A 13436-nucleotide genomic window follows, 5' to 3' on the forward strand; every position below is an offset into this window, starting at 1 on the left:
AACAAAAATGTCAAAAAAATGCAAATCAATTACAAGTGAACCAAAATTAAAATATGTAGATAAATATGTAAATACGTCTGTAAGCATTTTAGTCTGTTGTCTAACAATTACACTAATAATATAACTATAGTTTGTTGTTTTGCTTACAATAACGAACATCAGTTAACCACTTGTTTATTGCTTATTTAACTTATTACTTAGATTCACTGGCTGGAGTGAAGTCAGTGAACCGGATCACCTGAGTCACCTGAGTCCGCGGTGTTTCCGGTGAGTCCGCTAACTCGCATTGTGTACTTAGCAGCAGCACCAAGAGGACTCATAGGATCCGGGTTAATGGAGACCTGGACTGATTCAGTACCTGACACAGGACTCATGAACCCGGTGATTCAAGGCCCAACCGGCTCTCCTGAAGATGTGCCGGCTTCATGCCACTGTTGGCTAACTTCTCCCCACAGAAAAAACACAGGGCCTCGGGTGGGTGGGACGTAAATGCCATTAAAACATATTCTTCTGAATACTGTCTGAATGTTGCCGCCTCTGGTCTCGCCTTCTTTGGCACTTGCTGCTACGCTTTAACCTCGACATTGTTTGCCTTGTCAAGACAGGTGACAGGTGATGCCATGTGGCACGTGCCAGGTTGGGTCAAACCATCCTGGTATGGGGGAGACTCTGGGTTTGGGGTAATTAAATTGAACAGCCTACTTGATATAAAATTCAGTTTATGAACTTACACTCATATTTTATTGAAATATTTATTGAATAAATATATTTTATAAAGGATTTTTGAATTGATGCTATTTTAAAATTTTTTTTTTTTAAATCTCACGTACCCCCTGGAGTGCCTTCAAGCACCCCCAGGGGTACACGTACCCCCATTCGAGAACCACTGCTCTAAGGCTGCTTTAAGGTTCCTCTAAGGCTCCTTTAAGGTTCCTCTAAAGTTCCTCTAGGGCTCCTTTAAGGTTCCTCTCAGGCTCCTCTCAGGTTCCTATTAGGCTCCTCTAGGGTTCCTCTAAGGTTCCTATTAGGCTCCTCTAGGGTTCCTCTCAGGTTCCTGTTAGGCTCCTCTAGGGTTCCTTTAAGGTTCCCTGGATTCACAAATGGAGTTCTTGTTCTGGTGTCTTTGTTCCACCAGCTCCTCCCCCACCATGAGCGTCCTCTCCAGCTCGGTGGCGGCGGCAGAGCTCTGCAGCGACGGCGCCTCCCCGCTGTCTCTGGACTCCAGCGTTTTCTTCAGCGAGATGACGTCGTCCTGCGCCCGAGACCCGCTCGACTTCTTCGTCATCAACGTCGGGGGAAGTCGCTACGTGCTGTCGCAGGAGCTGCTGGCGTCCTACCCGGAGACCCGGCTGGGCAAGCTGGCCCGCTGCACCCGGGACTCGGCGCTGGAGCTCTGCGACGACGCCGACTTCCTGGAGAACGAGTTCTTCTTTGACCGAAACTCGCAGACCTTCCAGTAGGTGGCGCCGTTTTTCTGCATGTGTGATCTCTTCCAAGTCAAACATTTCTGCCAAACATTGACCCAAGTACATCCTAATCAATCCGGACGCCAAAGCTTCAAAATAAAAGCCTTGTATCGAAATTTTCCTTTCTCTCAAATTAAGAATATTGTTATGTGGTCAAAATGTGGTTAATGGTCCCAAGCTCGTACTTGTATTTGGAGTTCCTGGAGGAGGTCACATGATCAACAGATCCCCTTATGACATCATAAAAGGAGCCAAATCTAAATGGAGCGTTCACATAAAGACATTAACCCTTTAATAGCCACCATAGAACAAGCCACAGCGCATCTTTACATGTTTACAAGCTGTAGTGCCATTCCTTGTAGCATTTTAATTTGCTATACATCAACAGAATCCTTATATCCCACATTTTAATAATCTGTTCAGACTGTAATGGGGTCTGTAAGGGTCTGTAATATGTCAGAGGTTTCTTCCTGTTTCTTCCTGTTCTTCCTGTTTCCTTATAATAATATCTGTGTCCTCATGTGGGGATTCCTGAATCCTTAAAGTTGAATTCCTGAATTGTTGAGTCTCTCTAAATTAAAGAGTTTGGTTCAGAGCTGGATGGAAAGCGGCTTGAGATAGATAGATAGATAGATAGATTATTGAATTATTGAATTTGCTGATGGATCAGTGGTAGGGCGATGAATCTGCCCACAGAGAGACCAAGAAAACTAAGGAAGTTTGTTGTTGTAGATTTCAAGAAGAAGCAGGGTTTCAAGTTCAGTCCAGTTTCAACAAACACAACAGAGACTTTACTTACTTCCTCAGAACCTCCAGGAAGGTCAACCCGTCACAGCAGCTCCTGGTGTCTTTCTGTGTCCTGACGATCAGGCTCTCAAAAGAGTCACAAAAACTGCTGAAAAGATCACGAACACACATCTGGAAGACATTATTTTGTCAATAACAATAACGCTCCCAGATTCCTGTGCTGCCTGTGTTTCTGCCGACAGGTATGTGATGAACTACTACCGGACGGGTCACCTGCACGTGAGCGAGGAGCTGTGCGAGATCTCCTTCCTGCAGGAGATCGAATACTGGGGCATCGACGAGCTTCGCATCAACCCCTGCTGCCGCGAGCGTTACTACCGCCGCAAGGAGCAGAAGGAAACCCTCGATTTGCAGCACGAGTTTGAGGCCGAGGATGACGATGAGGACTTTGTGGGCGCCGCCTGCCCGGCTCTCCGTCGCCGCCTGTGGGACCTCCTGGAGAAACCAGAATCATCGCGGGCTGCTCGCACCTTTGGCTCGCTCTCAGTCTTCTTCGTGGTGTTGTCAGTCATCAACATGGTGCTCATCTCGCTGGACCTGGATGAAGACTTCGGCGTGAGCGGCGTCGGTGTCGGAGCGCCGCTGCTGTTCGACGCCCTGGAGTACGTGTGCGTGGTGTGGTTCACCGGTGAGCTGGCACTGCGGTTTCTCTGCGTGAGGGATAAGTGCCGCTTTGGTCGAAGTATTCCTAACGTGATCGACCTGCTGGCCATCCTACCGTTCTATGTGACGCTGGCGGTGGAGAGCCTCCATGGAGGAAGCACGGAGCTGGAGAACATGGGCCGCGTGGTGCAGGTCCTCCGACTCCTCAGGTCGCTCCGTATGCTGAAACTAGGACGACACTCGACAGGTAAACACGTCCGAACAGAAGCTTTAAGAAAACAGCACTTCTCTATATTTGGTAATGTAGGTGCAGGTGGTGCATTGTTGCCTCACAGCAAGAAGGTTTCAGGTTTGAATCCAGGTTTGAACCTGGGATTGTGGGTTTCCTCCGGGTGCTACGGCAACAGTCCAAATACATGCAGGTTAATTGGTGACTCCAAATTACCTGTAGGTGTGAGTGCAGATGGTTGTGATTGGGTATTGGCTCCGTAGACGATTTAAAGTGGACCTGAACAGTGAAGCCTTAAAGCTGCATCCTCTCTAATGTCCAGCAGGGGGCGACTCCATTGGCTCCAAACGGGAAGTCTGATTGGATGGAAGTTTCTGCTCTCAGTCTCTAGTTTACAGCTTCATACTTCTACATACTTCTTCAGCACAGCAGGACGTTCATGTAGTCAATGATGGTCCATTTAGAGGAGGATACACCAGGAATGGGGGGGGGCTTTAGGGCAGGGCTACCTGCTCAATGACCAATCAGAGAAGGGCTTTGAGGGACGAACATCACTTCCGGTTCAAAAAAACCAAGATGGTGAAGCTGAACTTGAGGCTTCAAAATGGCGTCCACAAACCTCTTTGAGTCTTAGATTGGTCCCTTAAGGATGAATAGTATAGACGATGGAAGGATGGGTAGATTAAGATGGATTACATAATAGATTATCTCCATTACATATGTTTAAAAACTCGCCACGTAAAAAAGCGAAGCGCAACACCACCAGTATTTCTTCTTCTGTGGCTTAAACCTCTGCCTCCAAGGGTGCCTAGATGCAGACAAGATGGCCGACCTCCGCAGTTGACAGGAAATCACATGACTTCAACGCTGTAAAGTAAATAAATAGAACATGTATTCAAGTATTTAAGGTTAAAAGTGCAGACACCCACCGGCTAAAGTAGAGGACGACGGCCGTAGACGGTCTGTGCAGCTACAATGACCCACAAAGAAAAAGCGGTTTCACGTGCGGCTGTTGCGGCTGCGGTTCATCTTCCCCTCCCCACGTGTTCCTGTCCTGCCAGCTTGCGATTTCACCGACATGATGTGAACAGCCGGAGAGAGAGAGAAAATAAATTGAAATTCTCCGTGGTGGGAAGCTGCCGCTGTGAGATTACAGCCTGGAGGTTTTTCTGAGGATGACAAAGAAGTGTAAAAAAATAAATAAATATTGAGTCACATTTTGGCAAATTCCTTCTGGAGACGGAGGGAGGAGAGCGGCTGACTGTGTGTGTGTGTGATTATATGTTATATTTGTGTGTGAACGTGTCAGACTGGGACATATGAGCGCTTTGATCTGGGTGAGTTTGGGAAGGATGATGATCCCTGGACTCGACTCATGAATAATGAAAGAGAACATGAGGGGGAAGAGGAGAGGAGATGATGAGCTGTTCCCACATGGAAGTCTTTCTTGCACACAATACTAAAATACCGCCAGCATGCGGAGATGGTTGACATCATTCCTCGCGCCTGTGAAGAGAAACCTTCCTAAAATCCAAACCATGAGTTCAGCTGCGCCGCGTTGAAACTCGACGCTCGCTTCGTCCGATCAGTTTTAAAAACGGCAGGTTTGATTCTTGTGAACGAGTCGCTCCCTGATTGGCCAATCAGTGGCCTTTTCGTTAACAAAAAATGCCTTTAAAAATAAATAGATAATGGAGCTGGGAACTTGTTATTCGGGCCACCGGTTCCTCGGACATGTGAACGCTGTCCGGTGACGTTTCCCGGCATCACTGAGAACCTGTTGTGACCTCTTCTACCGATGATGTGCAGTTGTCAGTTGTCTAACAGGCGCCATGGAACACGTTAAGCCAATTCTAGGTACAGACAGCGTGACCCCCAGCCGAATCTGCCGTCTCTGTCCTCGTCTCCTCCTGAACCAATTCTCTGGTCACTTTTTGACCACCTAGCTCAACATCTGGTTTTCATCAATATCACAGCTCTATTGTTTGGTTAGAAACATGGACACAATAAACACAACCATAACCGTACTCCAAAAGCACATACCAGACACCACAAACCACAATCACGTGGGTGAAAATCACCCAAACCTGAATCAGCGAGGACGCTGAGCTGCAGCTCGTCGCCACAGGAGGCCTAAAGATTTCTTTAAGTTACTTTACGTTAAGTCCTGCAAGTCTCTGCTGGATCATCCCAGTGGGTTTGACGTGACAGATGACTGCAGATCAGAATCAGAAGCAGCTTTTGTTGGTCAAGTATGTGAACTCATAAAAGGACTTTGACTTCGGTTTTTCCACAGTGCATATTGTTTTATTGTGTTTCCTCATGTTCTGTATTGTAAATGTTAATGATGCAGCAGTATAAGAAGGCAAATCTCTACTTTGCAATAAACGTCAATCTGATTCAGACCGTCAACATAAACAGGAGTTTCCAAAACAATGTGAAACAAATAAATGGAAAAGCAAAAGCAAAGACATCGGCCCAGAGTGCTGTTTTCCAACTATACATATATATATATATACATATATATATATATATATATATTTTTTTTTTTTTCATTACATTACAAAGTTTGCTGTTTAGATTCTGCTTCTCAAAACTTTAAGGCACCAAAGGAGAGAGTTTTTATTAAAGCCTCTGTCCACAAATGCATTAGCACACAATTAAGTCTGGCCTGATTTACATGTTCACTGTGATGGATCGTCCCAATCATTTTTAAGTGTCTGGAAATAATTAGAAGCCTTCGGCCGCCTGGAGGGTTGATGGAAACTGGAAGAGCTGCCTTACTCTTCATCCATCCTCCTTCCTCCACACAGACGGCCAGAGCGCTCTGGTTGCATTTATTCCTCTGCTGGTGGTATCATCTGGAAAACACTCAGCAGAGACGTGATGAGTTGCTAAATATTCTTCATTTCTGTCCAGGCCTCAAGTCTCTGGGTATGACCATCGCCGAGTGCTACGAGGAGGTCGGCCTCCTGCTCCTCTTCCTCGGCGTCGGCATCTCCATCTTCGCCACGGTGGTCTTCACTCTGGAGTACGACATTCCTGCCACAACCTTCACCAGCGTGCCGGTGGCTTGGTGGTGGGCGACCACCTCCATGACCACGGTCGGCTACGGCGACATCCGGCCCGACACGGCCGTGGGGAAGGTGCTGGCCTTCCTCTGCATCCTGTCCGGGATCCTGATCCTGGCGCTCCCCATCGCCATCATCAACGAGCGCTTCTCCGCCTGCTACTTCACCATGAAGATGAAGGAGGCGGCGATGCGGCACGGGGAGATGCTGAAGAGGTTGGCCCGCGGCTCGGTCGGCGGCGGGAATGTGGGAGGAGGCGTGAACCTGAGGGACGCCTACGCCCGGAGCGTCCTGGAAATGTTGAGGCTGCACGGGCGGGAGAGGGCGAGCACCCGGAGCAGCGGGGGAGAGGAGCTGTGGTGGTAGATCCAGGAGACCCAGGAGACTTTGACCTGACGGGCTCATGAGCAAAGCACTGACACTCCAGCTGCTGAGCACAACTTTTCCTCCCACACCAGGTGTTTGTTTTGTTGTTGTTTCCGTTGTGGACACTCTTCTCACTCCTGTATTTCATGTCAGTCTTAAGTTGTCCTTGAATAAAAAAGAGCGATAACATCATGAACGTCTGCAGAGACCTGAATACAACATTAGAGGCTCCGTTCATTCCCGTGAAAGTTGCTCAGTGGATCAGGAAGTCAAAAAGGTTTGATTTTCCCCGTATAAAAGTACCAGGATCTTCCAGGCTTTCTGGCCCGTGGAGCATGGCGCACTAGCCCTCCGCTGACTTCCTGTTAGCCCTCCGCTAACTTCCTGTTAGCCCTCCCCCAGAAGAGCCCACGGTGACACAGGTATCACGCACCTTTTAAATATTCTAGAAATGTCCCTTTACAGCTTTTCTCCCTGAATGTAACTCCAGAAGTCCCTCAGTGACAGATACTGAACTTCCTGGTGCAGTCATGTGACCTGGTGACCATTTCCAAGATGGTGGCCTGTCTGATTAACACCTGTGGCACAAGCAGCTGATTTAAAACAGCTTGTTTTTGTTATTAAGAATGTGAGTTTCAGACAGTTTAACAGTTCTAATCCTGTCCTAGATTATACGAACCTGTCCTGACTGTATTTTAGGAAAAAGTTGATATGAAATAAGTTCAGAAATGTTCCTTCTGCTCGTCTGTTTTATATCCCCCATAATTACACCTAAAGGAGAAAAGGGTTCTTGTGATTTAATCTTGTGGCTCCTCTACACTTTCCAAATGTTATCGAACTGAATGACCACTCGTTTATTGCTGTTCGGGTTGAGAGGTCGTGGTCATTTGGTGTATTTCTAACATTTAAAATGTACATTTCTTTCCTGATATTACTCAAATCAGTGTGTTTTTTAAAGGCATTGTCACAACATACATCATCTGTAGTGAAGCTCAAAGCAGGAAATGAATCTGTTTTTTGATAATAAATGAGTCAAATTATTCTCTCTGAGAAGAAATGAATGAAGGTACAATGACAAAACAAAGCCAAATAAACATGAATGCATGTAGCACTGCAGTAAAAGTTTGGATTTGAGCCAATGAAATCAAATTAACACCATTTTCTGTTAATAGAACGATCATTTGTGATGGAAAAATGCCAAATATTTTAACACTTTTACTGTTTTCTGGTGTTTTATAGACACTTTATTAATATTATACTGCTGTATGATAATGGAAGTAATCAAAGGTAGCTGCAGCCCTACTCTGACCTTCGCAGAGGGGAAATAAGATGCAAACTCCTCTCTGGCTGTTGAATTGGTCACTTTAATGGGACCGTCCTGCTTTCAGAGGCCGATGGTTAGACGCGTTTCTCTCTGATGATTTTATTTTGACAGTACACTCTGAATAATTCATCTGGTTTTACTTTGAAATAAACGTCAAGGTTCAAACAGCTGCGTTTGCTTCACACCTCAACTGTTCAACGTGCAGCTCGTCATGGTTTCACAAGTTACCTGTCAAAAACTACTAGCGCCAGTTAGTTAGTGTGTAGTGGAGGTCTGTAAACTGAGCAGAATATGAGGAAGAGTTTGAGAAATATGGAGCCTGAGGAGGCAGGAAGTCCTTTAAAACTAAAGACTGCAGTGTTTTCAAAGGGAAGCAGGTTTTCACTGGAGGAAGAGGAGCAGCGCTGTCAGTCTGAACTTTCCTCCCTCGTTCAGAGTCAGTCAGAGCTTGATAACTCCTCCCTCTTCCTCCTGCTCTCAGTCTGAAGATGGGTGGGACCAACAAGTCCAGATCAAACCGGTTTTCAGTGACGAGGAAGTGAAACTCAGACAGTCGTTGAGTCTCTGAGAGGTGAAATGGCGCAGAAAGGAGTCCAGCTGGACCGTGAAACCTTCTCCTGTTCGATCTGTCTGGATCCACTGAAGGATCCGGTGACGATTCCCTGTGGTCACAACTACTGCATGAGCTGTATTAGAGCCCACTGGGATGGAGAGGATGAGAAGAGGATGTACAGCTGCCCTCAGTGCAGGCAGACGTTCACACCGAGGCCTGTCCTGCTGAAAAACACCATGTTAGCAGCTTTAGTGGAGGAGCTGAAGAAGACGGGACTCCAGGCTGCTCCTGCTGATCACTGCTACGCTGGAGCTGAAGATGTGGCCTGTGATTTCTGCACTGGGAGGAAACTGAAAGCCCTCAAGTCCTGTCTGGTCTGTCTGGTGTCTTACTGTGAGCAACACCTGCAGCCTCACTATGAAGTGGCTGCATTAAAGAAACACAAGCTGGTGGAGCCGTCCAGGAAGCTCCAGGAGAACATCTGCTCTCGTCACGATGAGGTGATGAAGATATTCTGCCGCACCGATCAGCAGAGTATCTGTTATCTCTGCTCTGTGGACCAACATAAAGGCCACGACACAGTGTCAGCTGCAGCAGAGAGGACTGAGAGGCAGACAGAGCTGGAGAGGAGTCGCCTGAACATCCAGCAGAGGATCCAGGACAGAGAGAAAGACCTGAAGGAGCTCCAGCAGGAGGTGGAGGACATCTGCAGCTCTGCCGATGAAGCAGTGGAGCACGGCGAGGAGACGTTCACCGAGCTGATCCGTCTGATGGAGAGAAGGAGCTCTGAGCTGAAGCGGCAGGTCAGATCCCAGCAGGAAGCCGAAGTGAGTCGAGTCAAAGAGCTTCAGGAGGAGCTGGAGCAGGAGATCAGAGAGCTGAAGAGGAGGGACGCTGAGCTGGAGGAGCTCTCACACACAGAGGATCACAGCCAGTTTGTCCACAGCTACAGATCACTGCCAGCTCTCAGAGAGGACACACACTCATCCAGCATCAACATCCGTCCTCTGAGACACTTTGAGGACGTGACGGCTGCTGTGTCAGAGCTCAGAGAGAAACTACAGGACGCTCTGAGGGACCACTGGACAAACATCTCACTGACTGTGACTCAGGTGGACGTTTCACTGCCTCAACCAGAGCCCACGACCAGAGCTGGATTCTTAAGATATGCTCAACAGATCACACTGGATCCAAACACAGCTCATAGAAATCTGTTATTGTCTGAGGAGAACAGAAAAGTAACAAGAGTGAAACAACAACAGTCTTATTCTGATCATCCAGACAGATTCACTAACAGGCCTCAGGTCCTGAGCAGAGAGAGTCTGACTGGACGTTGTTACTGGGAGGTGGAGATCAGAGGGGAGTGGGGGTTTGGTGTAGCCGTCACATACAAGAGCATCAGGAGAGATGGGAGATCAAATGACTCTAGACTTGGATCCAATGACAAATCTTGGACGTTGGTTTGTGGCACAAACATTTATCTGTTTTATCACAACAGAGTCCAAACTCCCGTCTCAGGTCCTCGGTCCTCCAGAGTGGGGGTGTACCTGGACCACAGAGCAGGTGTTCTGTCCTTCTACAGCGTCTCTGAGACCATGACTCTCCTCCACAGAGTCCAGACCTCCTTCACTCAGCCGCTACACGCTGGAGTCCAGATTAACTGTAGTCCTGGATCCTGTGCTGAGTTCATGAACCTCAGACAGTCAGAGGTGGTTTCAGGGACGCTGGGTTAGATTCTGTGATTTAATTCTTCAGCTCATTCTGACTTCCTGTTTGTTGCTGAGAGCCGACTGTTGTGGCCTTTCTTTACCTGAGATCACCTGTCAGTCAGACGTCGTGGGCGGGACTTTGACGTCTCCTCTGGCGGCCGACGATCAGCAACATGAACTATTGTCATGTTTTTCACTGTCACCTTATTGATCATTATTAGTCACAGTCCTGCTGTCAGCTCTACAGTTGATCTTATTATTATTATGGCTGTTGATTGGTGTGTTAGTGTGTAGTGGAGGTCTATAGTGTGTGTCATGTCACACTTACGACATCTCAACCGTTTGGTGGAGGCCAGTATCTAAAATAAAATATGTGGGGTCTGTTCATTAAAAAAAAAAAAGGAAACACTACATTTGTCTTTGTTTTTTTCTCGGTGAGGACGTTAAAGGGTTAAAGGCAAAAGGAGCCATTTTTGGTGTCAATGCTGCAAAAGAAATTTGAGTAACTGGACTGAAAATCTAAAACAAATCCATAGAAGTAAACGTAATTCAGTCAAAGCATTCTGGGACTGTGTTTCCCACAATGCACAGCTCCGTGTGTGCTATCAAAACAACTCTTCCTGCACTCCTGCTGCATTTCCATCCTGAAAAAAGAGAACAAACGTTATCTCGGAGCAGAGAGGAGTCGGATTAAACCCCCACAGGCTGTTTTGGCCGCGGTACCTCGGTGCGTCTTCGCTCTCTTCTGTAGTTCCCGTCATCACGCGGCGACTCAGCCATGCGGTAAAGTGCTTTCTCCTGTGCGCTCTTTTCAAATATCACCGTGATGTCCCGAAGGCCAGAATAAAAACACTGACCTGCCACCATGTTTTTCTGCCTCCACACAGGCTGCTTGTGTGCACATTTGTTATCAGGTACTTTCTGAAATTTCACCAGAACTTGAAGCAAAAGCCGATAGAAAAGAAGTGGAGCATTAAAAAAAACATGTCGTTGTATCTGTCGCTTCCTCAAATCATGACGTAACCAAACATGTTTGTATATTTATGTAAAAAATATGGATGGTTTATATTGTGGTGACCAGCTTTTTGTCTTTTTGTTTTTGCCTACAACTTTATTTTTAGGTAAAACTCTCGCAGCTAAATGTGATTCACCCTCTTTTTAAATGTATTTTTATATTTATTACATTTATTTACTATTTTACTTTTACTTTTCCAATTTTATTTTCAAGAGCATCAAATGAGCGTCAGTGCCACAGTTAGGAAAAAGGAAATCATTTATTTTTTTTGCGAAAAATACAGAATATTTAGAAAATGAAGTTAGAAAAGACGGAAAAGTATGTAAGAATGTAATTTTACACGAAAAATGTATTAAGTTGCCAAATTTAAAAAATAATAATAATGATATTACGAGGAAAATGATAAAAGTCACAATATTTCACGAATTAAGTGGCCATAATATAAAAAGGTTGTAATAGTAAAGTTGGAATTTAAGGATAAAGCTTTTTCCAGAGTAAAGACATTTTATTTCCTCTGTGGCCATAAACTCCACTGTTGTCATAATTCATGTTTAACTTTAACATCATAATTCAAAAAAGAGAGACGTCATTATAAAAATATTAAATATTAAATCAGTCACAAATGCACACACACACACAGAGGTGAGATGGGAACGTCTGTTTTCAGTCTCGTTAACGCTGATTTGTTTCACAGTTTTGTTTCACCTCAAGTCGACGACGAAAGGTCATAAAAAAAACTGTGACAACATCCATTCGGTGGCATTTCACCGCTCCAAGCTGTGTGTGTGTGTGTAATTATATAACACAACCTTTCCTTATGCAGCACGCTCTCTTCCTCTCTGCTGAGCGCCAAAAAACCTCATTTACACTTTTCTCTCTGCACTTTCACACACACACACACACACACACACACACACACACACGTGTCAAACAGCTGCTTTTCACGCTGCTCTTTCATTTTCTGTAGATAAATCTGGAGCAAAGATGATCTAGTTGTGACTTCAGGTTAGTAAAACATCTCCAGCTTGAGCTCAGAGTGTTATTCTAAGTGTGTGACAGCATCATGGAAAGGATCCCTACAGAGAGAGACCTGGAAGATCCTTTTGGTTTAACCACAAACAGCACACACACCAGACTACATTCACAAAAACAAGGATTTTATGTGGGAGTTGCAGGCCTACTGTTGATCAAGATCAGTTAGTTTGTTTGTCCCATTGTGTGACTTTGGTGTTTTAAAGGCTTAGTTTGGATCCACCAGGATATTTGTACAACACATAATAACATAAACAAACTCACTGATTGAGGCAGCGGTAAACAAGCAAATCCTGTTCTCTGTGAGGTAAAATTACTGTTTTTGTCAATGGAGTTTGGTGTGTTACTTTTCTTCTTGGCAATCAATGAGAGTATCTGAAATAGCTGCCCGCAGGAATAACAGAGGATCTGACAGACCGGCCGCTTCGTCTTTAATAGTTTCCAGACATTTCCTCCAACATGATGCATTCAGGGGGCCCTGGACATACGTAGAAACTAGAAAAGGTGTATTTAAAACCAAATTAATTCCTTTATGGCTGCCAGCACACGAGTCCAGGGCTTTAAATGTCTTTTATCTGTGATCAACAAACCAGGCTGGAACAACACCAGGACAAAAAGGCAGAGGTGAAGTCAGAGTAGTTTCACCTGAGGGAAACATCCAGGTCTATTTTTGCTTTGCTTTCATATCGACGTGAACAAACGTGCTTCACAGACGAATAATATCATTATTATTATTTGACACTAAGCCGGCAGACAAATCTCTTCCTGTCTGACGGCGTGCAGAAACAGAAACCTGCACATTTCTGTTGTTGTGATGTTTCACTGCACCGAACGGATGAAAACCTGGGGATTAAAAGCTTCCTCCTAAAGTCTCTTTAGTGTTTCTACATCACGGTTAAACCATAGTACAATAGATCTGAACCTGAACGTCCCAGCAGGAGTTATGTGGACGGTTTAGTTGGTTTAGAGCTGATTAGATCTGCCTCCACTCACTGAGTTTAGTTCTAATAAATAAGCAGCATCATGTTAAGCAGCATCATGATCCCGACCTCCCCAACATGGCGGCTGGCACGCAGCAGTTTCTCTGTGCTGAAAACCACGTTCGACACGTCGCTGGGGTCGAGAACATTTAGTGATCTGCCGTCCAACAGCTGAATCTTAAGATGAGTCCTAAACTCCCTCCACCTGCCACCTGAGCAGAGGTTACTGCAGGTCGCTCCGCCCACGCACCTGCAATTCACACACACCTGACACCCATCAC

General features: G+C 45.8%; 2 protein-coding genes across 2 annotated transcripts; both read left to right on the plus strand.

The window, feature by feature from the left end:
• Nucleotides 1-229: 229 nt before the first annotated feature.
• On the plus strand, nt 230-6670 carry kcnv1 (potassium voltage-gated channel modifier subfamily V member 1). The gene is made up of 4 exons (XM_070836042.1): nt 230-267; nt 1136-1456; nt 2456-3123; nt 6025-6670. The coding sequence occupies exons 2-4, from the start codon at nt 1149-1151 to the stop codon at nt 6540-6542; spliced, it is 1494 nt and encodes a 497-aa protein (XP_070692143.1). The 5' UTR covers nt 230-267; nt 1136-1148; the 3' UTR covers nt 6543-6670.
• Nucleotides 6671-8405: 1735 nt separating this feature from the next.
• On the plus strand, nt 8406-10500 carry LOC139205740 (tripartite motif-containing protein 16-like). The gene has a single exon (XM_070836034.1). It carries the CDS (start codon nt 8443-8445, stop codon nt 10150-10152), a length of 1710 nt encoding a protein of 569 aa, XP_070692135.1. The 5' UTR covers nt 8406-8442; the 3' UTR covers nt 10153-10500.
• The last annotated feature ends 2936 nt before the right edge of the window (nt 10501-13436 follow it).

Source organism: Pempheris klunzingeri, chromosome 8 (assembly GCF_042242105.1).
Source record: "Pempheris klunzingeri isolate RE-2024b chromosome 8, fPemKlu1.hap1, whole genome shotgun sequence".
In the NCBI taxonomy this organism is placed as follows: Eukaryota; Metazoa; Chordata; class Actinopteri; order Acropomatiformes; family Pempheridae; genus Pempheris; species Pempheris klunzingeri.

Excerpts from the sequence above, each read along its gene's own strand:
- LOC139205740 (XM_070836034.1), top strand. The coding sequence starts at position 8,443 with ATGGCGCAGAAAGGAGTCCAGCTGGACCGTGAAACCTTCTCCTGTTCG.
- kcnv1 (XM_070836042.1), top strand. The coding sequence starts at position 1,149 with ATGAGCGTCCTCTCCAGCTCGGTGGCGGCGGCAGAGCTCTGCAGCGAC. Across the intron at positions 1,457-2,455 it reads CGAAACTCGCAGACCTTCCA|GTATGTGATGAACTACTACC; the intron begins GTAGGTGGCGCC and ends TTCTGCCGACAG. Across the intron at positions 3,124-6,024 it reads ACTAGGACGACACTCGACAG|GCCTCAAGTCTCTGGGTATG; the intron begins GTAAACACGTCC and ends ATTTCTGTCCAG.